This window comes from Squalius cephalus, assembly GCF_949319135.1.
Source record: "Squalius cephalus genome assembly, chromosome: 2".
NCBI classification, from domain to species: Eukaryota; Metazoa; Chordata; class Actinopteri; order Cypriniformes; family Leuciscidae; genus Squalius; species Squalius cephalus.
Genome location: NC_137123.1, coordinates 15,688,116 through 15,712,594, shown reverse-complemented (window position 1 = coordinate 15,712,594; position 24,479 = coordinate 15,688,116). Strand labels below are relative to the sequence as shown.

Sequence of the window (24,479 nt, the reverse complement as noted above, 5' to 3'; positions counted from 1 at the left end):
GTGTGTGGTTGCTTAATAGTGGAAAAACTTGCTCTGGTTTATGAGATAAACACACAAAGAAGGGAAAGAGGCTATAAAACCAGCATACGCTCATAAAATCAAGCAGATTTAAGTGCTTGCCCATGACAAAATCACTGTCACCAGGCTAAATTTGTTCAAATGAATATATTATGAAAGGTCAGACTCACAATCATTTTACAAATAACAGTCACAGGTCTGAAGGATCATGGCCTGTTGTACAGTATCAGTCAATGGGAAGTTGTTTTTATATGGCGCCATCTAGCGGCTGTACGGATTTGGCTGTTATTTAGATGATCAAAAAAAAAAAAAAAAAAGTTATTTAGAGGATCCAGGAGCTGATTTGGGGTGTCCGGGTGTCCCGCTTTTCCCTGGGGTTTTCAGCACACTCAGTTTCTTATGAAGAGTCAAGCTGGCCTTCTGTGTGACTTCATGTTCAATCCTGTTCCTGATGGCCACCTCCAAACCCTGCACAAGCAATACATGCACACCCATTACATCGCTATTATTGGACACACACGGGGTTTAAAGGAGGACTGGGTCATGTCTTTACCTTCTTCAGCTTCTGCTGTTGGACCACTTGTGCTTTTTTGGGTGCGATGATCCTTCCTGGAACAAACAAGGCACTGAATACACTCACATGTGGCTATTTCTGAACAGCATAGTATTTCTGTCATAGAATGATATAGTAAAAGTAGTAATAATATACTAGAATGCGGTTCCGAATTCAGCAATGGTGATTTTACGGAGAAAAGTGCGCATGCGCGTCTGTACATTAGCAAATGCGTTCACTTAGCACGCTGCTAATAAGGAGTGTCTATTTAGCGCTTTTACGTTCAGAAGAACAGCGTCTCTTCAAGAACACAAGATGTTTACCTCCTTTCTTGAGTCCTTTCGGTTTTTGTATATGCTTTTTCGCTCCGACCCGCTGCGCTTTAAATTTCTGTTTGCCTTGCGCCATTTCTACAGTCTGATGGAAACCGGAAGCAGAAAGACGCAAGACAAGAAATAGAATAAAAGTCTTTAAAAACCTCTTGAGTGAAATCTAAAATAAAAGTCTCTTCTGAACGACAGAATGGAATATCAGTTATGCTTTCTCAATAGTGTGTGTGTGTGTGTGTGTAAATAACAATCATTATCAATTGAATGTACATTATTAATTTATTTATTTTAAACACAGTAAATGTATCCAGTAAATGAATTAGAAACTAATATATAATTTTAATATATATGCATGTATATATATATATATATATATATATATATATATAATGTATATGTTTATGCATATTTAAAATCGGAGTGTGAAACGGTATGTAACAGTATACACACACTAAATAAAAAAATAAAATATATATATGTATATGTGTATATATGTGTGTATATATATATATATGTGTGTGTGTGTGTGTGTGTGTGTGTGTGTGTGTGTGTGTGTGTGTGTGTGTGTGTGTGTATATATATATATATATATATATATATATATATATATATATATATATATATATATATATATATATATTATTTAGTGTGTGTGTATACTGTTACATACCGTTTCACACTCGGATTTTAACTTGGTAAATATATTTAAAATATATTTAATACTTTTCTGTAAATATGTCTTGAAAGCTTGATCAAAAAAACTAAAAATAGCATTCATATTTTATATTACTTTCAGTTCATTATTCACATTAGAAGAGAATATTTCATAATTTACGTTTCCCATGCATACAGAAAATGTGCATACTGTACAATGTACCAACTGATTAAAATGGCTAACTATTAAGACTTAAATTTACATTTGATCATATTATTTGGAACCCCGGCCTGTAAGTAATACGCAAAATCAGTGTTTATGTTCACCGTGGCTTTATTAATAATAAAAAGTGCCACATTTTAAAAGGTCAAGCATGCCACAATAGTTTCCCCATCAGTGTATTTCTTCTTGTTCGCAGCATCAGCAGCAGCGAGGGCCCGAAACACACACACACATTAGGCACTTCTACCCCACAGATGGACCGTTTGAGTCAGAAGTCGTCTTCGACACCAGATAAAAGGTTAGGCACTTTTGAACCAGACAGCACAGGTGTTAAATAAGATAATACATGGATTCACTCGAACACAAACCCACCGTCAATGACAAAAGCTCACAGCAAAACACCACATGATTTGAGAAAACACATTCACACTCTCCGTTCACACCAACCAATCACAGGCCTCCATTAATACTGTGGATGTTAGGGAAGTCAAGTTAATGCAAGGACACAAACTTATAATGGAAGAATTCTTCATGAAGAATCTTCTCGTTTTATAATTCATGTTAAATTACTTTCAATAATTATGCACTATTAGGTATTTTGGTCCTGGGAGTAAGTGTAAGTGTCACCGATATCTTGACTAGTGTTTGTGCCTAAACCTGATTAACAGAGAAAGGCTTTATCTGAATTAGTTGGGGAGTGTGAAGATCTTCTCCTGTAGACACACCGGCATTTAAATAATGAGTTAAACATGGACAAGAATCCTCGACCTTTAACCCTCCAGAGTTTTAATACTTCAACTCAGTGACCCTGAACATGAAAGCCAAGAGCGGCCAGTAAAATCATAATCATGTTGACGGAAAAACCAATAACGAGTCAGAAAAATGTGTTTTAAAACCCTAGTTCTCCAGTCGGCCGTCGTCACCTGAAAGCTTTACTTGAAAAAAACAACAACAAAAAAACACAGAAAAACATGATTGATCAATCAACAACAAAATCAATAAAAATAAATAGCCATTCTTTGATTCATCTGACAGTGATTAAATAATTCAGCAATATTCACAACAACACTAATGGGACAGGATTGCACATGAATGGATAGTTGCACTGTAGTGGTGGTGCTGAAGGAGGCACTGAGGACCAACAGAACACATATTCCCCACAATGCCCAGCTGCGATTGGTCAACCACACAAGCTTGTCCTGATTTGGTCTCCACAAAAAAACTAAATGTCGGTCCCTCCCGGGCACGTCCTGTAAGTGTAGACGCTTCCACGTCACAGGTGAGCCTCCAGGCGCGCTCTCATCGGGGAACACGAGGTGCCGCTCAAGTGTCATGGAGGTATTAAAAAATCAAACGAGAGCTTGAGTCCCGAAGTCTGTTCACGCACTGACCTCACTTCCTGCTCAGGCTCAGGGGCGGGGCAGGTCACCGTGACGGAGAGGCCTGATTGGCCGGGACGAGCTGTCCGTCATCACCTTTTCTGCTCCCAGATCTCCGGCATGTTTAAGTCCAAACACTCGAGAGAGCGCAGAGCCTGAACGTTCTCCGTGTAAAACGCCACATCCACCATCACCAGCCTGAGAGAGAGAGAGAGAGAGAGAGGGAGGGAGGGAGAGGGAGAGGGAGAGGGAGAGGGAGAGGGAGAGGGAGAGGGAGAGGGAGAGGGAGAGGGAGAGGGAGACAGAGAGAGAGAGAGAGAGAGAGAGAGAATTAATCGAAAAAAACTCATCTATTTATTTGAAGATTACAAGGACATTTTTTTTTATAATATATTAATATATATTAATTATATATAAAATCAATTATAACAAAAAAATTAAGTATTTTAATTTTATATTAATATATGTGTGTGTATATATATTGTATGAATACATATAAATAATTATAATAAATAAATTATACTATTCTTTATAATATATATATATATATATATGTTTATTTAAAATAAATATAAACAATATAAATAATATGTGTAATTTTAATTCATATAAGTAAAAAAGTATTTCCTTCTCATATATATATATATATATATATATATATATATATATATATATATATATATATATATATATATATATAAAATTATATTTGTAATTTTATATTTATTATCTACATTATTTACACACACAATTATTGTTTTTTGCCTAAAATGAGGCCTATTTTTTGTAATTATACTAGGCTTTATGCTGAAGATCATGTTAACGGCAGGTAAGGTAATCAGATGATGAATGATGCGACCTGTTTTACTAAACACGCCAGTTTGTTGCTCATAACCCCTATAGTCAAGAGGAGTTTCTCACTGCTGAACACGCGCACACACACACACACACACACACACTCACCCGTTCTGCGGTCCGCCATCATTGCTGACCCCCAGTCGAGCCAGCTGCCTCCTCAGATGCAGATTAAACCTGGCGTTGATCCTGAGGAACAGCATCTGCACACACACACACACACACACACACACACGATAAACACCACGAGTCTGGAGTGTGACGGCTCAAACACTCGTGACGCGGCTCACCTGCGTCTGCTCCTCCGGCAAGAGCTCGTAAATGGCCTCGTGCATTTTGGCCATCTGTTTACACACGTTACGCAAACACGCTGACGGCATGGGCGCCTTCACCTCGTACTGCAGAGGAAACACACGGTTAGCTGAAGAAACACACTAACATCCAGGGCCGGGGACACTTACTTTTAAAAGTAATCCATTACAATATTACGTTACTCCCCCAAAAAAGTAACTAAGTGCGTTACTTAGCTACTTTTTATGGAAAGAAATCATGCGTTACATTACTTTTGCGTTACTTTTTCTCACCTGGGCTGGGCTTGCTTGTTTTTTAACAACAACAACAAAAACTCATATTTTTGGCATATTAAGGCCCTTTCACACCGAAAGTGAAATGAATAAGCCTCAGGCTGAAGGAAATGCATATTTACACCTGACAGTAGAAACACACCTTTCAGCTTCTGCTGTTCTGGATGAAGAACAACAGGATTCAGGAGAAGGAAGTTCAACACTCTTATTGCTAAATCTCATCTAAAGTCATTTTTGCTTATTTAGTATGGTTGAATGAGATCACTGAGGGTCAGAAGCAAAGACTTAATAAAGTGAGATTAAATACATAAAGTATATTTGTGTAATTTAATAGAATTCATAAAAAAAACATTGCGTAAAATTCTGAGATTGCATTTTACTGTTTTTATTCATTTTGAGGAACAGGGTTAGTTAGAGATGAGTAAATGCATGTTTAGTCTAGAACTAAAATCACCATCATGTTTACACAGCGTGCGCACACACACACACACACACACACACCTCAACATGAGGACAGGAGAGCTGTCAGTCAATACATGTGAAAAAGTAACTAGCGTTACTTATTTGAGAAAGTAACAGTTTGTTGTAAATTGAAAAAGTAATGCATTACTTTACTAGTTACTTGAATAACATAGCCCAAGTTTCTTGTACTGAGTTAAACCCAACACTGCTAATATCACTCACTTTAGACAGAGCCTTCTCGAACATGCTGTCCATGATGGCCACTAGTTTGGCAGAGATCTCTGCGATGTGGTCGTTATAGTCCTGAAGAGAGAGTGAAAGCAGCTGTTAGCATCACACGCTAGCGTGTACGGTGTGTATGTGTGTGTATGTGTGTGTGTGTGTGTGTATACCTTGGTGATGTGGTCGAAGTGGCGCAGTATGCTGTACTGTTTGGGCTGCAGTCTGGTCTCGAAGTGCGCTCGAATCACAGGGATGTAGAGAACCACCAGCTGAAGACAGCGAGACGCCAGAGCTGAGGACACACACACACACACACACACACGGACATGACTTTGTGTGAATGGCTGAAATCAAACTGACTTTAAGACTTTTTTAAGATAAAAAAAAAAAAAAAAAATGCTAGTTAAGGAGTTAATACAGTTTGTCCATACAGGATACAAATATCATCCCCTCCTCATTAAGACTGAGCCATGAGAGTATGAGTGTGTGTTTAGTGTTCAGTGTTCAGTGTGTGTGTTTAGTGTGTGTTTAGTGTGTGTTTAGTGTTCAGTGTTTTGTGTGTGTGTTCAGTGTGTTTTTAGGGTGTGTGTTTAGTGTTCAGTGTGTAGTGTGTGTGTGTGTGTTCAGTATGTGTGTGTTCATATAAAGCCCTGCTGAGTGAGGCGTAACCCAGGTTTCTGGTGGTGTGTTCAGTGTGTGTTCAGTGTGTAGTGTGTGTGTGTTACCCAGGTTTCTGGTGGTGATGGTCTTCAGCCCCACGACCTGCAGCGCTCCGGCTCCGAGCACCAGCTGGCAGCTCCGGGAGTTGAAGTGCTGTGTCGCCGCGGAAACAAAACACAACCTGTCAGTCAAGTGATGTCACACTGCAGTCAGAAGGAAGTGAAAGTCACACACACACACACACACACCTTGAGCAGGTCGGTGAGGCGCGTGAGGATGTCAGTGGTGATGGAGGGAATGTCGTTCACACACTGGCAATACTCCAGAAACATCCGGATCAGCAGCAGCACCGTCCTATAAGAGGCCACAAGGTCAGAGGTTAAAGGTCACGAAGGGAAACTCGCCGGAGAAATGAAGTGCTGAAAACCACTCACCCGACCACAGCGTACTTCTGCCCGTCCACACACAGAAACTCACTGGGCTTCCGGTCCTCCGACACTGAGGGACACAAAACACACCTTTCAGACTTCAATAATAAAGGGCAATAATAAAGCACGCAGGAGTGTGATCAGGCAAATAAAATAAACAAATCTGGAAAAAACCCTCTTTTGTCCTGTTAACTCTTTCCCTGCCAATGTATTGGATCATTTTTATATTTAACGGCCACCAGAATATTTTGTTGTATGAATATTTGAACATGAATGAACAGAGCCTCTGCTTTAGAAAATGTTTCATGTAGTTTTTATTTATCAACACTAGAATGTGTGTAAGTTTCAGAAAAAAAATCAACATTTGGAGCATAAAGCCGAGAAAGCCACGTTTTTTCAAAGAGTAAAACATGAGCAACGCTTTCATCGCCTGTTTTCTGCTTCTCCTGTGTTTTGATCAGGAGATTCAGTTCTCTTTCAGAAGAGGTGTAGTAGCGCCCCCTATCCCGTATAACAGTCAAAACACTGAGAGCTGGAGAACTCTGTCAATGGCGGGGAAAGAGTTAAATAAAAGTATTATAATAAAATAATAATAATTATTAATAATATATTAAATAATTTATTCTTACGGAAATCCAAACAAATGTATAAAAATGATATCTCTGAAAATATATTTATTATACTCAAGTTGAAATGATAAACTGCAAAAATAAATGTATTGTACGGTAAAATAAAAAAATATTTATAAAAATAATAACTTAATAATGTAATTCTTAATACTGTCAAAAATAATAACTTTTTTTTGGTAAATAATTCATTAATACGGAAATCCATGCAAATATGGAGGAAAAAAGTCACACCTCTGAACATCCATTTACTAAACTGAAATATGAATAATAAACTGCGATAAAGGACGCAGTTAAACCGAGTCACTCTATCGTACTGTACAATAAAAAAATCGATTTATTAAACTAATCAAATAATGTATTGCAATAGTTGCAGGCGGTTTGGTACCCGTGTGTCTGCGTTCAGGAAGACTGATGCGTCCGTCAGCGATGGAGTCCACCAGATCCTGGAACTCCACAGGGACCTCGGCCTGCTTCCAGCGCTCGTTATCCAGCAGCAGACTGCACACACACACACACACACACACACCTGAAGCATTCAGCTCTTCAAACTCTAAGGCCTTGTCAACACTAGTACGTTCTCGTTTGAAAACGCATCTTTTTCTCTATTGTGTCCGTCGGTCCGTCCACACTGAGATTAATGAAAACGAAGCTTTTTGAAAAAAAGGCTTTTTGTTTCTCATCCACACTGAAACGTTGCAGAGCGCTAGTGTAGACGGAGAGCGTTTTTAAAGGGGGGGTGAAATGCTCATTTTCACTCAATCTCCTGTTAATCTTGAGTACCTATAGAGTAGTATTGCATCCTTCATATCTCCAAAAAGTCTTTTGTTTTATTAAATTTTTAACAGAAAGATTGGCTGTACCGAGTCTTTCCGGAAAAAACCGAGCGGCTGGGGGCGGGCCGTGTGGGCGAAGCTAAAGCTGTGCTAACGCGCCAAGCTAGTGACAACACACAGAGACATTTGTTCAACAAACAGTTTTACTCACCGTCAGGTTCCAACGCACGACCGCGAACCTTTATCATTGTGACTGCTCGATCCTTAAGCATTAGACGATCTGCAAATCCGTAGATCTGGGCTTTGTTTATAAAACAATCATCGTCGAAATGCAGGGAACAAACCGTCTACACAACTCCGTTTATGCTCAGGAAAACAAACTGCCACGGGTTCCTTAACGCTGGGTTCTTTGGGAATCTGTGCAGGGTTGTCTTGCCCTGGCAACCAAAAACACACTTCTTTGGTGACATTGACTTCCCAAAAGCCGGGCAGGGCGCTTTGATGGCAAACTGCTTTCACTCTCTTGCTCTGGTCTACGAGTGCGCGCGCGGCCGCGATCTTACCGGAGAAGTGCCCTTAGGACCCATATAAGGAAATTCCGCCCTATCTTACGTAAGACAGAGCCATACTCGAAAAAAACTTTCCGAAACTTGTGACAAACCGGAAGGAGTATTTTTGGAACAAAAATACTCCTTCAAACGTACAACTTAGTTTTTGAAACTTTGTCCATGTTTAGCATGGGAATCCAACTCTTTAACAGTGTAAAAAACTCAGTATGCATGAAATAGCATTTCACCCCCCCTTTAATGAAGTGAAAACGGCGTTTTCAAATGTCTCCGGACTGATGTAGACGTGGTGTGTTTGTGTGTACCTGAGTTTGGTCTTGCGCTCCTCGTGGAAGCGCTGCACGAAGCGGTTGGCCTGACTCTGCAGCGCCCCCCTCAGGCTCATGCTGCGCCGGACACACTCCTGCTCAGTGTCCTGGACGAACGACTCCACCGCCTGACTCAAACACACAAACTCCGCCGAGCTCAAGCGCTCCAGAGAGCCGTCCTGCAGAAACACACTGTCAACTCCTCATCCTCATGCTTCCCTCGGCTCATTTTGACCCCAAATTAATTTAAAAATAATAATAAAAAAGTGTTCATCAGAGGGGTCCAAGACCCTAGGACTTTTGTCGCACTTGAACCACAAACACACACAAAAAAAAAATGGGTAACACTTTATTTTATAGTGTCCTTGTTACATATGTTACATGTACTTACCATAGTAATAACAGTAAATTACATGCAACTAACCCTCAACCAAATCCTAATCCTACCCTAACCCTGTAGTAAGTACATGTTGTTAAATTATTATACACAGTACTTAAATATATAATTGCACTGTAACAATGACACCTTAAAATAAAGTGTAACCAAAAAATGAAATGGATTCGAGGAGTTTTGTGGTTGAAATCTTAAAAAGTAACAAATCCTTCCCTCGCGTCAGTTTGACCCCCATAGGAATGAGTGGAATGTGAGGAATGCTTCAGTACACATAGAAAACACATTGCTCAAAATTCAAACTAAAAATGCTAAAACTTTTCCAAACAAATATTTTATAATGTCTACATAAGAGACATTAGAGAAATGACTGAATAGAGTCATGAAATATCATGTTATATGTTGTTGTTTTTTTCACAAGAGTTCGGCAAAGACACCCGATGTAAGATATTTTGAGCTGAATTAAAAGGGTTATGCATGAAATTGTGAGTTATTTTGAATTTAAGTTGAAAGAATTTGAGGAATGTGCTTAAATTACTATTTATTTATTATATATATTGATCAAATCTAGTCATTTAAAGGTTAATAAAATAAAAATGAATCAAAATGAAATAAAATAAACTTTCTGGACAAAAATAAAAAATGAAGTGAAGTTAATTTTAGGGCTTCGGGTCATTTTGACCGGCGAGTGAAAGATGGAAGGAACTGAGTGATTTAAGGGTTTGAAAGCAGTGAGCCGATAGACCGACCGAGCCGGTCCGGGCGTGTGCAGAGCTGAAGCGTGTCATGCGTGCTCACCTTGGCTCGGGTCATGAGCACTTTGACGCAGCGATCGTGACAGACGTCTGACGCCGTGTACAGCAGCTCCTGAACGTTATTGGCCACGCGACCCAACTCCAGATCAGACGGCATGACGTCCTCACTCCTGCCAGAGAGAACACACACGTTACTGATGCTCTCCCTGCTGACACACACGTGTCTTCAGACGTGATGTTTATTCCTCACATTTAAACACACACAGGATCTTAAACATAAAGGAACAAAAACATGTCTAGATCGTATTTCACCCCAAAATATTTTATAATTTTTTATTTTATTTTTTTTATGCATGAAAAAATGTAATATTTTTAGCATTGTGACATTGTTTTCTTTATAATTAACATATTTATGCCCAAATTTCCATTACTGTAATGAGCAAAAAGATTATCTTTTCATTAAAATCATTGTGAATTTCAAGTACGTTTCATTACTGTATCACATTGAGAAAAATGTCCAGAATATTTTTTTTTTGCATTTCAGTGATGAGAATTTGGGCAGATATTTTTTGCTGAATTGTTATGAAAACTATTCTAAAAAAAGAATACAAATTTGAGGGTCCTAAAATAGGCTTTGAGGGTCCAAAAACTATTTTGAGGGTTGCAAAATATGCAAACATTATTTTGAAAAACTATCAAAAATACAGTAAAAACAGTATTATTGTGAAATATCATTACAATGTAAAATAACTGTTTTCTATGTGAATATATTGTCAAATGTAATTTATTCCTGTGATCAAAGCTGAATTTTCAGCATCATTACTCCAGTCTTCAGTGTCACATGATCCTTCAGAAATCACTCTAATATGATGATTTGATGCTCAAGAAACATTTATGATTATTATCAGAGTTAAAAACAATTGAGCTGCTTTTAAATAAATAGAAAGTTAAAAAAAAACAGTGTTTATTTAAAATAGGTAAGATGTTCATAATGTTACAGATTTCTGTGACCTTTGATCAATTTAAAGACCCTGTTTACTCCTGGTATTAAGATGTGTTTTGGTTGATTGGATCACAAGTAGACGAGGGAGACACATTCCTGTTCACACCTGGTGTTTTAATCCGTCTCTTTTGTCCACTTTCAGCCACTTCTGTCCTGATTTCTTCGAGGGGAGGGTCTATGGACGGGTAAATGTGTGTTTTTTCAGATCTTTCGATCTAATGTATGAAATAAGCTCACGCTATTAACATATGAACACGACCGGAGAGACGGAAAAACACACAGAGATCACCAGCTTTAGTTTCTGCTCTGACAGCCGCAAGATCAGCCGAACACTGAGTGTGTGTTAGAAATCAGGAATGGAGAGAGAACATTGTGATTGATACGTTTTTCATCTTCAAACCAAACTTGAGTCTCCAGCCGACAGTTTAAACCCCGTCTGTCTAGAGCTCTTCCCATAATGTTCCCGGATTAGATCAGTAGACGGAGAGAAGACGGTCTTTTGTGGCTATTTGAACACATTCGACCACATGAGCGTTTACACTACGAAAGCAATCCGGTCGAATGTGTTTTCAACTTCCTCTGGAAGTGGTGGAAAGTGGACGAGCTCAAAACGCTTTAGACCCCGTTTACACCTGTATTTAGTGTCGTTCACTTGTGATCCGATCATAATAACAGGTGTAAACAGGGCCAATGTGTCCTTGCTGAATAAAAGTATTAAGTATTAAAGATCTTATTGAGCCACAACTTTTAGTAATGTAAATGAACAGTGTGTTGAGAGACTCACAGAGCAGTAGCGCCCCCGGCGGGCAGGGAGGAGGTAGTGTTGTAGTTGTGTTCCCTGCTGGAGGAGGACTCGGTGGTGGCGGAGGCCGAGTCGCTCCCGCAGGCCTCAGTGCGCGTCTGTGCTCTCGCCTGCGCTGGGACGCTGCTGCGCGCCTCGGCTTCGTTCAGCGCGTCGCTGATGAAGAGCCCCTCGTGAGTGAGATACGCAAGCTCCGCCTCCCCGGAGTGATGAACTCCCGAATCCTCCTCGTCCTCCTGGGAATGGTTAGCTGCGGGGGTGACGTCTGCTATCCGACTCCTCTGGCTGCTGTCCAGCACTTCCAGCACCACGTTACGGATGACGCTGAGCGTAGCCTGGAACAAACGCGTGTGAGTTTGCATTGCAGAGGACGAATGCATTACTGAGCTTACAGCGATCTGACTGGGAAATGGCGGCTAAAGTTCAAGTTCGGCCTCCATTTTTTTGAAGTGTTCAGTGCGTGTGTGTGTGAGGTAATCGGAGCTGCTAACACACACACACACACACAGGAGCTCTTGAAGCTCCGCCTTCTGTGCCGGAAGCAGCAGCTCTTTTGCATTTAAAGGGACAGACACAAAAACAGCGCGTTTTTGCTCACCCTCAAAAAGTGACCATTTTAACAAGCTATATGAAAATATCTGTGGGGTATTTTGAGCTGAAACTTCACACACACACTCTGGGGACATCAGAGACTTATTTTACATCTTGTGAAAAGGGTCATTATACCACCCCTTTAAAATGTATCCTTACCAGCGTTGTTTTTAACTAAAACTACTGGTTAACATTAACTGATCCGCCTGCAAGGCCTAGTTGACGTCTGCCAAAAAGAGGAGTGGAACTAGTAAATTTTGATGAAATTATGAATTATTATTACGTTTTCTATGCGATATCATGTCCAGACGATGGTTTATGACACGTATTGTCAGGGTTTTCACTGCAGTTGTTGAGTTGATTTACCTTGATCCTCTTGAGGAACAGGATGAAGTGTTCAAATATATCCAGCAGCAGATCAAACCACTGATGAAACGTCATCAAGCGCATCTGTTCATGAAATCTGCATCACACACACACACACACACACACACACACACACACACACACACACACACACACACAGTCAGCTGTGATAAACAGTGCTGTGATATTCATACTGAGCGGATGTGAACTCACTTGACAGTGTCTGCATCAATCTCATTGATCTGCGACACAGACTTCTCAACACACTGTAGGAAAAGAAAGAGAAATCATTCATCACTGTTGATTTAAAGTGCCCCTATTATGTAATTTTAAAGGCTTCTAATTTTGTTTTTGAGGTCTCAAACAGGTTTACATGCAATCTCAGTCTGATGTGATTGGTCTACTCTGCTCTGATTGGTCAGATGACTCAGTCTGATGTGATTGGTCTGCTGTGATTGGTCAGAATGCTCAGTCTGATGTGATTGGTCTACTCTGCTCTGATTGGTCAGATGACCCAGTCTGTTGTGATTGGTCTACTCTTCTCTGATTGGTCAGATGACCCAGTCTGTTGTGATTGGTCTACTCTACTCTGATTGGTCAGATGGCTCAGTCTGATGTGATTGGTCTACTCTGCTCTGATTGGTCAGATGGCCCAGTCTGTTGTGATTGGTCTACTCTTCTCTGATTGGTCAGATGACCCAGTCTGTTGTGATTGGTCTACTCTACTCTGATTGGTCAGATGGCTCAGTCTGATGTGATTGGTCTACTCTGCTCTGATTGGTCAGATGGCTCAGTCTGATGTGATTGGTCTACTCTGCTCTGATTGGTCAGATGGCTCAGTCTGTTGTGATTGGTCTACTCTTCTCTGATTGGTCAGATGACCCAGTCTGTTGTGATTGGTCTACTCTGCTCTGATTGGTCAGATGGCTCAGTCTGATGTGATTGGTCTACTCTGCTCTGATTGGTCAGATGGCTCAGTCTGTTGTGATTGGTCTACTCTTCTCTGATTGGTCAGATGACCCAGTCTGTTGTGATTGGTCTACTCTACTCTGATTGGTCAGATGGCTCAGTCTGATGTGATTGGTCTACTCTGCTCTGATTGGTCAGATGGCTCAGTCTGATGTGATTGGTCTACTCTGCTCTGATTGGTCAGATGGCTCAGTCTGTTGTGATTGGTCTACTCTTCTCTGATTGGTCAGATGACCCAGTCTGTTGTGATTGGTCTACTCTACTCTGATTGGTCAGATGGCTCAGTCTGATGTGATTGGTCTACTCTGCTCTGATTGGTCAGATGGCTCAGTCTGATGTGATTGGTCTACTCTGCTCTGATTGGTCAGATGGCCCAGTCTGTTGTGATTGGTCTACTCTACTCTGATTGGTCAGATGGCTCAGTCTGATGTGATTGGTCTACTCTGCTCTGATTGGTCAGATGGCTCAGTCTGATGTGATTGGTCTACTCTGCTCTGATTGGTCAGATGACACAGTCTGTAGTGTTCCCGTCCCTGTGCCTCACCTGCCGTACGACGTTCTTGGCAGCGCGGATCATCTCGTCACTGTAAATGTCCAGGAAATCCAGCTTCCTCTGTCTCAACAGGCCGAAGACCAGAGACTGCAAACGATCCTGTAATAAACACACACAAACTCAGATGTGTAACCACAACACAAGCAGATCAAAACACCACCCATTATACATGCTGCGAGATTTTCTTGATTTGATTTCCAATTAAAAATAAATCAGACGTCATCATCTCTGCATTTGTTCTTTCATTACTGAAATTGAATGCAATCAGCGGTTTGGTTGACTCGTCGGCGTGGGAATTAGAGCCACATAACCAACCTTTCCTGACGCTGCAGACTGCTTTGTGACCTGTGTGAGAAAATCCCACACTGTAAACCTCAAACCAACACTGACCCACATCCAACACAAACATGACCTGATTGACGGAGCACAGTCATGTGACCTGGTTTACTGGGCTGCACTTGTTTCACACCTGGAAACTAGAAACCGCTGCTGTGGTCTGCTTGTGGGAACGAGACGGTGCCACAACAATGACTTTTACTGGAGAGTTCAGTTTCGCATTTGCAATGGCATAATTTGAGAAACAATTCTGTGCCAATCCCAACATGCCTGGGTTTTCAGATGACAAAAAAAGTATTTCAAGTGATTGAGTTTTGTTTTTTGTGTACACTACTGTTCAAAAGTTTGAGGTCAGTAAGATACGTTAATACTTATATTCAGCAAGAATGCATTAAATTAATCAAAAGTGACAGTTAAGACAATTTTACAAAAGATTGTTTTTCAAATAAACTGTTATTTTGGACTTTCTATTAATCAAAGAAAATATGAAGCAGCAGCTCAACTGTTTTCAACACTGATAATAATAAATGTTTCTTGAGCAGAAAATCCTCACATTAGAGTGATTTCTGAAGGATCATGTGACACTGAAGAAAATTCAGCTTTGATCACTGGAATAAATTACATTTTAAATTATATTCACATAACATTTTAAATTGTAATAATATTTCACATTATGACTGTTTTTACAGTATTTTTCATCAAATTAAAGAGGCCTGATTATTAAATAATTGTATAAACAGATGAACAGTTTGAAGTTGCAGTTTAGTTTCGATAAATGTTTTTTTAACTCGAGAGGAAGTTGTGCTTTGAGAGATATGGTAAGTTGCCATAGCAGAATGAACTCTGTTATTTCAGGAAATAAAACAACATTTGATTCCTCATGAAATGTGGAAGAGGTCTGACCTTCTCCATGACCTGAATGTCCTCCTCAAAGGGTCGATTGAGGTCGCTTTGAGCGTATGTGGAGAAATCAGCCACCATCATCTTATCGATCAGCCTCTCCATCTCACAGAGCTGAGAACCCAGATGTCTGCGGGAAGAGACAGACACAAATAACAGGACATACAGTCAAACAAAAAATTATATTATAATAATAATAATAATTGATATAATTTTTGATATTTTTACTAGTGTGTGCAGGACACTATAGTTCATTTATGTAAGTGAGGAGAGCAAAATAAAGTAAACTGTGACATATTATACCCAAATATTCTTCATACAGTGACTACCAGTAAATATTATTCAGACACTTTGACCTGACCATGTTTTGCTGAAGTGTTTTTTCTGTAATTGCTAATGTGACCTTTTCACACACAGACTGAACTAAATGAAGCACTGCTTGGTAACTGGTTGAGCTAAACTGGTATTATCTAATTGTGTAGTTAAATTAAACAGCTGACAGATATTCAACATAATTCATGTGTGAGACAGTCTAACAGAAGGATGGACAAAACCGGTGAATATCAACTAATTTGATAACTCTGAGTTATTGTTGTCTTTTACTACCATTTTCTAGCGAATAAAACTGTGATTATGTGAAAAATGTAGAATAATTTTTGGTTTGACTGTAAACAGCAACATCTAAACATCCTGACCTGTCAGGCCACTCTCTTCTGTTTCTTGTCAGCATGTTTCCTAGTAAACGTGTGTGTGTTTGCGCACCTGAAGCTGTGTATCCCCTGCAGTTCCTGCTGCAGAACCTCCTTGGTGGTGGCGATGAGCTCGAGCGCCCCGACGAACTCTGACGTGGAGAGCAGTAACTGCACCGTGGGCTGCGTCTGGTGCACAGCGGCCATCAGCTTCAGCTTATTGTGCAGTTTAGCGCAGTTGTTGCGTGTGAGAGAGTCCCGTAGCGCCTGCAGCGGCCCACGGCACATCACTCGGTCGATGGCGGCGGTACGAGCGCGAAGCTTAGCCACGGAGTCGGCCGTCTCTCGCAGCCGGTCCTGGAGCTCGTGCTGAGACGACATGGCGTGGAAGAAGGCCTCGGAGCGAAGAGAGATCTGCCGAGCGATGCTCACCTCCACCACGTCCAGATAGTGACTCAACTACACACACAAACACAAAGATGCACAACAGTAATGTTTTTTTCAAAGGCATGTTTATAAAAGCTACTTAAATGCCCTAATTGAACTGTCAAAGCTAGGCCTTAGAAATGCTCTGCCTTACTTCATTTGTATATTTGCTCAATTGTTTTTATTTGCTTAATTGTTCATGCTGTTTATAATTATTTGATTATTATTTGATTATTTGACTGTTAATTATTTGTTTTTAAATAATTATTTAAAAACAAATAATTATTTGACTGTTTACTAGTCTTAAATGTTTAGGTTTGCTTGGAAAAAATAGTAGAAATATTTACTTAAGCAATACCCAAATTGTTAATATTTATATAAAAAATATTGATATTAAAATTTTACATTTAAAAGGAATTTAAAAAAGTATTTTGCCTTACCTTAAAAACTATGACATAAAAACTAAAAAAAATGGTATGGAGAAATGTATTTATATTTATTGGTAGCAGGGTTACTACAATTAACTAAAACTAATATGTTATACAATTAATACTAAAACTAATTTGAAGTAAACTAAAGTAACTAAAATTACTAAAAATGAAATAAAAATGGATATATTTTTTTTTAAAAATCAATAACTAATAAAAATTAAAAAAGACAACAAAATTAATATAGCTGCGAGCAGCGATGACGGGCCCAAGCTGGTGGCACCGCCACCCCGGTGCCTTTAGTTACCCTAAAGGCAAATGGAAAATAAAAACTAAAAACTAAAAGAAAATATTTAATAAACTATAATAGTATCTAACGCTGATTGGTTCTGCTGATAATGATAGACGGGCACCTTTTCCTGCAGTAACCGTGACGACGCCACATCTCGGCTGTTCTTGCCCCCGGCGACGCTGAAGTGAGACCACGGCAACACGGCGTTAAAGGTGGCCGGATCGTTCAGCACAAACTCAGGCTTCATGAAGATCTGAGCGAGATGGACAGAGAGAGAGCGAGAGCGAGAGAGAGCGAGAGCGAGAGAGAGAGAGAGAGGGAGAGAGAGAGAGAGAGAGAGAGAGAGAGAGAGAGAGAGAGAGCGAGAGAGAGAGATGAGAGGAGAGAGGAAGAGAGAGAGAGAGAGAGAGAGAGAGAGAGAGAGAGAGATGAAAATGAACAGGCAAGGAAATGTTTGCCCTTTTAAAACTGTGGCCTCGGATTGAGATCAATTTCCCATTCAATTTTCCCATTGGCATTTTAAAAAAAAACTCTTCCAGTAAAGATGAACAACAACATTTCAAACTTGGATTTAAGACGATAAAATAAACGAAAAGGTAAAAGCCTGTGCACTTAAATTCTCATAAGAGACCGAACTTCTTGCCTCATCGTGAATGTCATAATACTGAAATAATAACTGTGAAATAATAACTGTGAAATATCATTACAATTTGAAATAAGTGTTTTCTATGTGAATATATTGTCAAATGTAATATACTTCTGTGATCAAAGCTGAAAGTCTTCAGTGTCACATGATCCTTCAGAAATCACTCTAATATGATGATTTGATGCTCAAGAAACATTACTGATTATTATCAGCGTTTAAAACAGTTGAGCTGCTGCTTCATTTGTATGTGGAAAAAGTGATTATGTTTTTCAGGATCACTGTGAGTCTTCAGTCCTCACCTTAGGCACCTGATCCAACTCAGCTCTGGCTTTATCTGCAACAAATGAGCCACAAACACACATTAGAAAACATTAGACTCATTTGAGTTCCTCCCCAGCTTAAGTAAGTTATTGTTGGATATTAAAAGAAATGTTTGTGTGCTGATGCAGTGAGGCTTACCGTGATTATTGGTGATGGTGGGCACCGCCAGGTCGTCTTTGCTCTGGCAAACGTTCTTACAGCGCTCGTGAATCTTCTCCCTCTGAGAGACAAACAAACCGTGAGAAACCCGCGTACCAGAGCTGCCTTTCCAAAACAGATCTGGTGTTTCCGATCACGGAACCGGCTGACGACTAAAAACAGAAGATGTTCCTCTGAAGGAAACGCCGGTGGAAAACGAGAGTCATTTAACCTTCGGAAAACCACAGAGACAAACAAGCTGCCATCGCCTGGAGCCCGATAAACACGGGGAACACAGACTAAAGACACATTTCTCTGCTTTAAGAGCCTCAAAGTCTATTAATACACCGTGAGATTAACAACGACACACACAGGTCTACACACACCGTGAGACGCTGAACCACACAACAAGTTTAGGCATTTTCTTGTCATCTAAATAATCGTTTATTAAATTTTTGCTTAATTTCAAAATTCCCAAAACGTATTTAATAGTTTTATTTAAAGTCCCCCTGGGGTGAAAGTCCAGCTTTTAATGTTGTTTATGTGTTTATGTGGTGTTTTTAATGTGCTTTAAGACAAACCATGTGTAAATTCATAAGTCGACACCATTGCTGAGTATTTTCTCCTTAAAACTGCAGTGAACCAAAGACAGTCTCAAAAACACTGGTGTTTCTGACGTCACAAACTACCTTGTAACCAATCAGATCAACCTGTGATCGTCAACGAGTGGATCTCTGAGCTGAGTGAGTGAGTGGAGGAGGGGCTCATTTGCATATTCATAGAACCGCGTATACTAAATGAGGCAAGCCTTTAGAGTTACATTCAAGATATTTTAAGGCATGAAGAATTTATTTTTTCAAGGAAAAAACGTTTAAATATGTCATTTCGGTGATCAAAAGATGAGTTAAGGGATACAATGATTGTCTACAGGGGGACTTTAACAATAACAGCACTTATTAGAGCACCATCAGCTGACAGTCACATGATGGGGAACGATGACAGTTATGTTTTTTTCCTTCTCGCTCTCTCTCTCAATTCAATTCAGCTTTATTGACATGACTTGTACAGTATTGCTAAAGCATTGGCCATTACATAAGCAATGAACAAATAATCAATAAAGTCAATAAATCAATCAGTAAACAAATACATTTATATAAACAAGAAATAAAGAGAAATAAGATTTAAAAGAAAATACTTTTGTACATTTGTACCTACATTCAGACAAGATAAGAATATTTCTGACTATAGTTATTTCATCTATCTCTGTCTCTCTCTCTGTCTCTCTCTCTCTGTCTCTCTCTTTGTCTCTCTCTCTGTCTCTCTCTCTGTCTCTCTCTCTGTCTCTCTCTCTCTCTTTGTCTCTCTCTCTGTCTCTCTCTCTCTCTCTCTCTCTCTGAATAATTGAGAAGTGTCACCTGAGCCGTCTCCTGCAGGTAGGAGCTGAAGTGTTCTCGGGTGATGTTGGGTAAGTAGAAGGAGGGCATGACGTCGGTCTCGGTGAAGTCCAGGCCCCACGTCTTAGTGAAGAAGTCGGACTCTCTCTTGGTCAGCCTGGGGTCGTTCAGGGCCGCGGGGAGGTTCACTTTAGAGTTATACACAGTCCAGCGGTGCTGGTCGGCCACGACAGACGGCCCGTCACAGAGGCCACGGCCTTCACCTGCACAGAGGACGACTTCATTTTACACTCACACTCTGAAAAATAACGGCTCTTTATTGGCATTGATGTTTCATGAAGAACATTTAACATCCATGGAATCTTTCCATTCCACAAAAGGTTGTTTAGATTATTAAAATGTTGTTCACACTAAGAAAAAATGGTTCTTTTTTAGAACTGTTCAATGAAAAGCTCTTCTGTGGGTTTTGGTTCTTTTGCTGTTGTCGGCTGTAAGGATCTTTGAAATAACTAAAATCATTTGGTGAAGTGATATGAAACTATAATGTGATCAAGTCCTGCCTGGAACTACTTTACCTGTGCGTTTCCCTGAAAATACTTGCACATCTTAAAACGTTCGTCAACCTATCAGAATCAAGCATTCAACAGCCCCAGTAGTTTAAAAAGATAATAAAGTACTGACAATAACAGTAAAGATAGCACAAGCACTACCAAAATCCTCATGTCAGGATGGAGGCAGTGTGTGTCAACACCTGTCCCAAATTTCATAAAACACTCCATCCATATCATGTAACGTGGCGTTTTCCAAGAGGAAGAGCCCGTTTCCCAGTTTCTGAGATCTCACCGGTGGGCTCCTTAGGGCAGACGTCCGGGAGGGAGCGCGGGGTTCGATAGTGTCTGGGGGCCATCGAAGGGTCCCGGGGCTTCCGGAAGAGCCCGTCGCTGGAGCCGGCGCCTCTTCCTCCTCCTCCGCTGGACTGAGGTATCGGATTGGAGGACATCACTACGGATCCCTCACATATGAGGCTGACTGAAATGAGAACAAGAGAACGACATCAACATCCTGTCACGGCACAGGAAACACCCGTCTGTTAGGGGAAATCAACGTCTGATTGGTTAAAACGGATGAGAAACCCACAAACAACTATTCAGATTCATTGTATTTATTGCCGTATCAGCTCAACAGTCTATAACAAGGCAGATACAGATTCAACATTCAACAATATAATATAAAAACTAAGTATAATCAAGAGAAACACTTTATAATATTATATACAACTCTAAAAAAAAATTTTTTAAAAATCCTTTAAAGTGATAGTTCACCCAGAAATGAAAATTAGCCCATGATTTACTCACCCTCAAGCCATCCTAGGTGTATATGACTTTCTTCTTTTTAGACGAATACAATCAGAGTTATATTAAAAAATGTCCTGGCTCTTCCAAGCTTTATAATGACAGTCAATGGCCGTTTCTGTTTTGAAGTCCATAAAAGTGCATTTATCCATCATAAAAGTGCATCTATCCATCATAAAAGTGCATCTATCCATCATAAAAGTGCATCTATCCATCATAAAAGTGCGTCTATCCATCATAAAAGTGCATCTATCCATCATAAAAGTGCATCTATCCAATATAAAAGTGCATCTATCCATCATAAAAGTGCATCTATCCATCATAAAAGTGCATCTATCCATCATAAAAGTGTGTCTATCCATCATAAAAGTGCATTTATCCATCATAAAAGTGCATCTATCCATCATAAAAGTGTCTATCCATCATAAAAGTGCATCTATCCATCATAAAAGTGCATCTATCCATCATAAAAGTGCATCTATCCATCATAAAAGTGCGTCTATCCATCATAAAAGTGTGTCTATCCATCATAAAAGTGTATCTATCCATCATAAAAGTGCATCTATCCATCATAAAAGTGCATCTATCCATCATAAAAGTGCATCTATCCATCATAAAAGTGTGTCTATCCATCATAAAAGTGTATCTATCCATCATAAAAGTGCATCTATCCATCATAAAAGTGCGTCTATCCATCATAAAAGTGTGTCTATCCATCATAAAAGTGTATCTATCCATCATAAAAGTGCATCTATCCATCATAAAGTGCCTCTATTCATCATAAAAGTGCATCTATCCATCATAAAAGTGTGTCTATCCATCATAAAAGTGTGTCTATCCATCATAAAAGTGTGTCTATCCATCATAAAAGTGTATCTATCCATCATAAAAGTGCATCTATCCATCATAAAAGTGCGTCTATCCATCATAAAAGTGTGTCTATCCATCATAAAAGTGTATCTATCCATCATAAAAGTGCATCTATCCATCATAAAGTGCCTCTATTCATCATAAAAGTGTATCTATCCATCATAAAAGTGCATCTATCCATCATAAAGTGCCTCTATTCATCATAAAAGTGCATCTATCCATCATAAAAGTGCATCTATCCATCATAAAAGTGCATCTATCCATCATAAAAGTGCATCTATCCATCATAAAAGTGTGTCTATCCATCATAAAAGTGCCTCTATTCATCATAAAGTGCATCTATCCATCATAAAAGTGCATCTATCCATCATAAAAGTGCATCTATCCATCATAAAGTGCATTTATCCATCATAAAGTGTATCTCCATCACTTTTATGGACTTCAAAACAGAAACAGTAATTCACTGCCATTATAAAGCTTGGAAGAGCCAGGACATTTTTTAATATAACTCTGATTGTATTCATCTGAAAGAAGAAAGTCATATACACCTAGGATGGCTTGAGTAAATTTTCATTTTTGGGTGAACTATCCCTTTAAATGTACAAGTGCTAAAACAAGTGAGTAAGAGTGAAAAACACAAAGAGGAATATGAATTCACACTCACACACACACACAGAACATCCTGCAGCTGTGTGTGCAGCCACCTAAATCATTTTTACTCATGGCAGCAGTTTAATCAGATGTGCGGACCGCCTCTCACACCTGAGTGAGCAGAGAGAGAGAGAAACTGCAGGCTGAGCGTGAACGAGTGAAGATGAGATCTACTGCAAACCAGCTGAACTCAAGCGCTCGAGCGGCCCATGAGAGGCACGAGCGCAGGCTTTCTAGTCATTCAGAAGGAGAAACGAGAGTGCTGAGGTTTCACTCCTCCGACGTGCTGCGGTTTGACTTCGGCTGCCGAGGAGTCAGAAAGCAAAAACACCAGCATAACACACACACACACTCCACCGAGCTGCAGAAACACACATTCATCCAGCACAACTTTACCCATGACTCAAACCGGTCACCAACTTAATTTAATACAACACTACACTTTATGTAAAGAGCCACTTTTTTTCTACATCCTCATTAGTGGTAAGAGCCGTTGAACAATACAAGGATAGACATGAAAACTGCACTTTTAATTCTTTCAAATAAACAATATATAATTGAATAAATTATTTTTGAAATGCCCAAAGTGTGTAAAGGGAGAAGGTTACGTACGTTAAAAACATACATTTTAACATTAAGTTTTAGTGTTAGGTCCACTATTGTTTTATATTGAGTTGTTATATAGTCTATGCATCAGAAGCAACTGCATTTTTATTACAGAAAATGTAGTCCCTTACTTTACTTTTTCAAGGGAAAAGTAATTAGCATACTTAGTAATACATTGCACCCAGCACTGCATACAATATACCCTTTTTAATGTACCAGCCATGTGCAAATAATTAAACTCCCTTGCACTGAATTTGCCCAAACACGGACATAGTAAATATTGATATATTGAATAAAATTGTATTTTTATGGATAAGACAGGACACGTGACGGATGAGTTCAGCATCAATCATTACCTCACACAATGAAGCTACATTTAAACAGCCCATATTTCAATAACTACACACATTTATTATGAGAAATTATAGATGTGTATTGACCTAGAAACGTATGACTGACAGCTCAAACCTTCATTATCTTCGCTGGAGACACAACCTGCTTTAATGTATGAATATTTACATTATTAATAATTATTACAACATAATTATCATTAATAATACCTGACTGAATTACCTGCGAGGAGCAAAACAAATCACCTCAGCGCAACTATCACTTTAACTGCCACACGTACGAATAAATAAGCATTTTAAGAGCATATATGCGTAATTTCTGCTGGTTTTACAGTAGTTTTGTGAGTTGAGTGTGTTATTGTGTGTTACACGTAATGATCCGCTGCTAGCCTGAGCGCTAACCATAATAAACACCCGCTCCAGCGCCATTAACGCCCCGCACACTCACTCATAAACACTGCCGTGTGTGTCTGCGACGGCGACTACCTGTTATATGAGATAAAGCAGCTCCTGGCGATCATAATATCATCAGATCCCGGTCACATCCTCACAGATGTGAGGCTCATATCACACAACTCAGCGGTCCGCCGGTCACCGGCCCATGATGCACTGCGCGCGCAACGCAGACACTTCCGGTTTACTTACGAGTTGTTTTGTCAACGCGTACACAAATCTCACTCTATGATCTCACTCCGTCACACAATCATTCATTACTTCTGTGAAAGGAGTTTATCCCCAAACCTTTGCCAAAAATGTGTTATTTTGGAGATAAAGCCTTTTCATGTTACGTTTATAGTTATGTATTAATATTCCTCGCAAAACTTTACGTTCTTTAAAGAAATAGCTTATTTTCCCGTTTTCAACAAAGATTGATATATTGATAATTATTTATTGATAACTGAATTCTTTAAAGAGCAAAATTGCTAGTAAAAATCTTCAATGGATGCAAATTTAAGAATTTCGTGCATTGAAACCCTCGTATAATATCCTGTTTATTGTCTTTTTGC

General features: G+C 39.5%; 2 protein-coding genes across 3 annotated transcripts; both read right to left on the bottom strand.

The window, feature by feature from the left end:
• Positions 1–93: 93 nt before the first annotated feature.
• cUnh19orf53 (chromosome Un C19orf53 homolog) lies at positions 94–1,026 on the bottom strand. The gene is made up of 3 exons (XM_079850034.1): positions 895–1,026; positions 572–627; positions 94–486 (listed from the first exon to the last, which is right to left on the bottom strand). The coding sequence occupies exons 1-3, from the start codon at positions 977–979 to the stop codon at positions 337–339; spliced, it is 291 nt and encodes a 96-aa protein (XP_079706160.1). The 5' UTR covers positions 980–1,026; the 3' UTR covers positions 94–336.
• A 2,096-nt stretch (positions 1,027–3,122) lies between these two features.
• On the bottom strand, positions 3,123–24,083 carry vps54 (VPS54 subunit of GARP complex). 2 transcript variants are annotated; one of them, XM_079860621.1, is made up of 24 exons: positions 23,959–24,083; positions 20,487–20,672; positions 19,665–19,906; positions 18,250–18,331; positions 18,090–18,124; positions 17,266–17,397; positions 16,072–16,457; positions 15,313–15,439; positions 14,389–14,418; positions 14,065–14,172; positions 12,765–12,817; positions 12,552–12,648; positions 11,577–11,929; positions 9,833–9,959; positions 8,641–8,822; positions 7,382–7,494; positions 6,374–6,437; positions 6,188–6,293; positions 6,005–6,092; positions 5,450–5,571; positions 5,280–5,360; positions 4,302–4,409; positions 4,120–4,214; positions 3,123–3,354 (listed from the first exon to the last, which is right to left on the bottom strand). In XM_079860621.1, the coding sequence occupies exons 2-24, from the start codon at positions 20,641–20,643 to the stop codon at positions 3,249–3,251; spliced, it is 2,994 nt and encodes a 997-aa protein (XP_079716747.1). In that variant the 5' UTR covers positions 20,644–20,672; positions 23,959–24,083; the 3' UTR covers positions 3,123–3,248. The 2 variants fall into 2 exon arrangements, with proteins under 2 accessions (XP_079716747.1, XP_079716748.1); XM_079860622.1 differs by lacking the exon at positions 14,389–14,418.
• Positions 24,084–24,479: the final 396 nt, after the last annotated feature.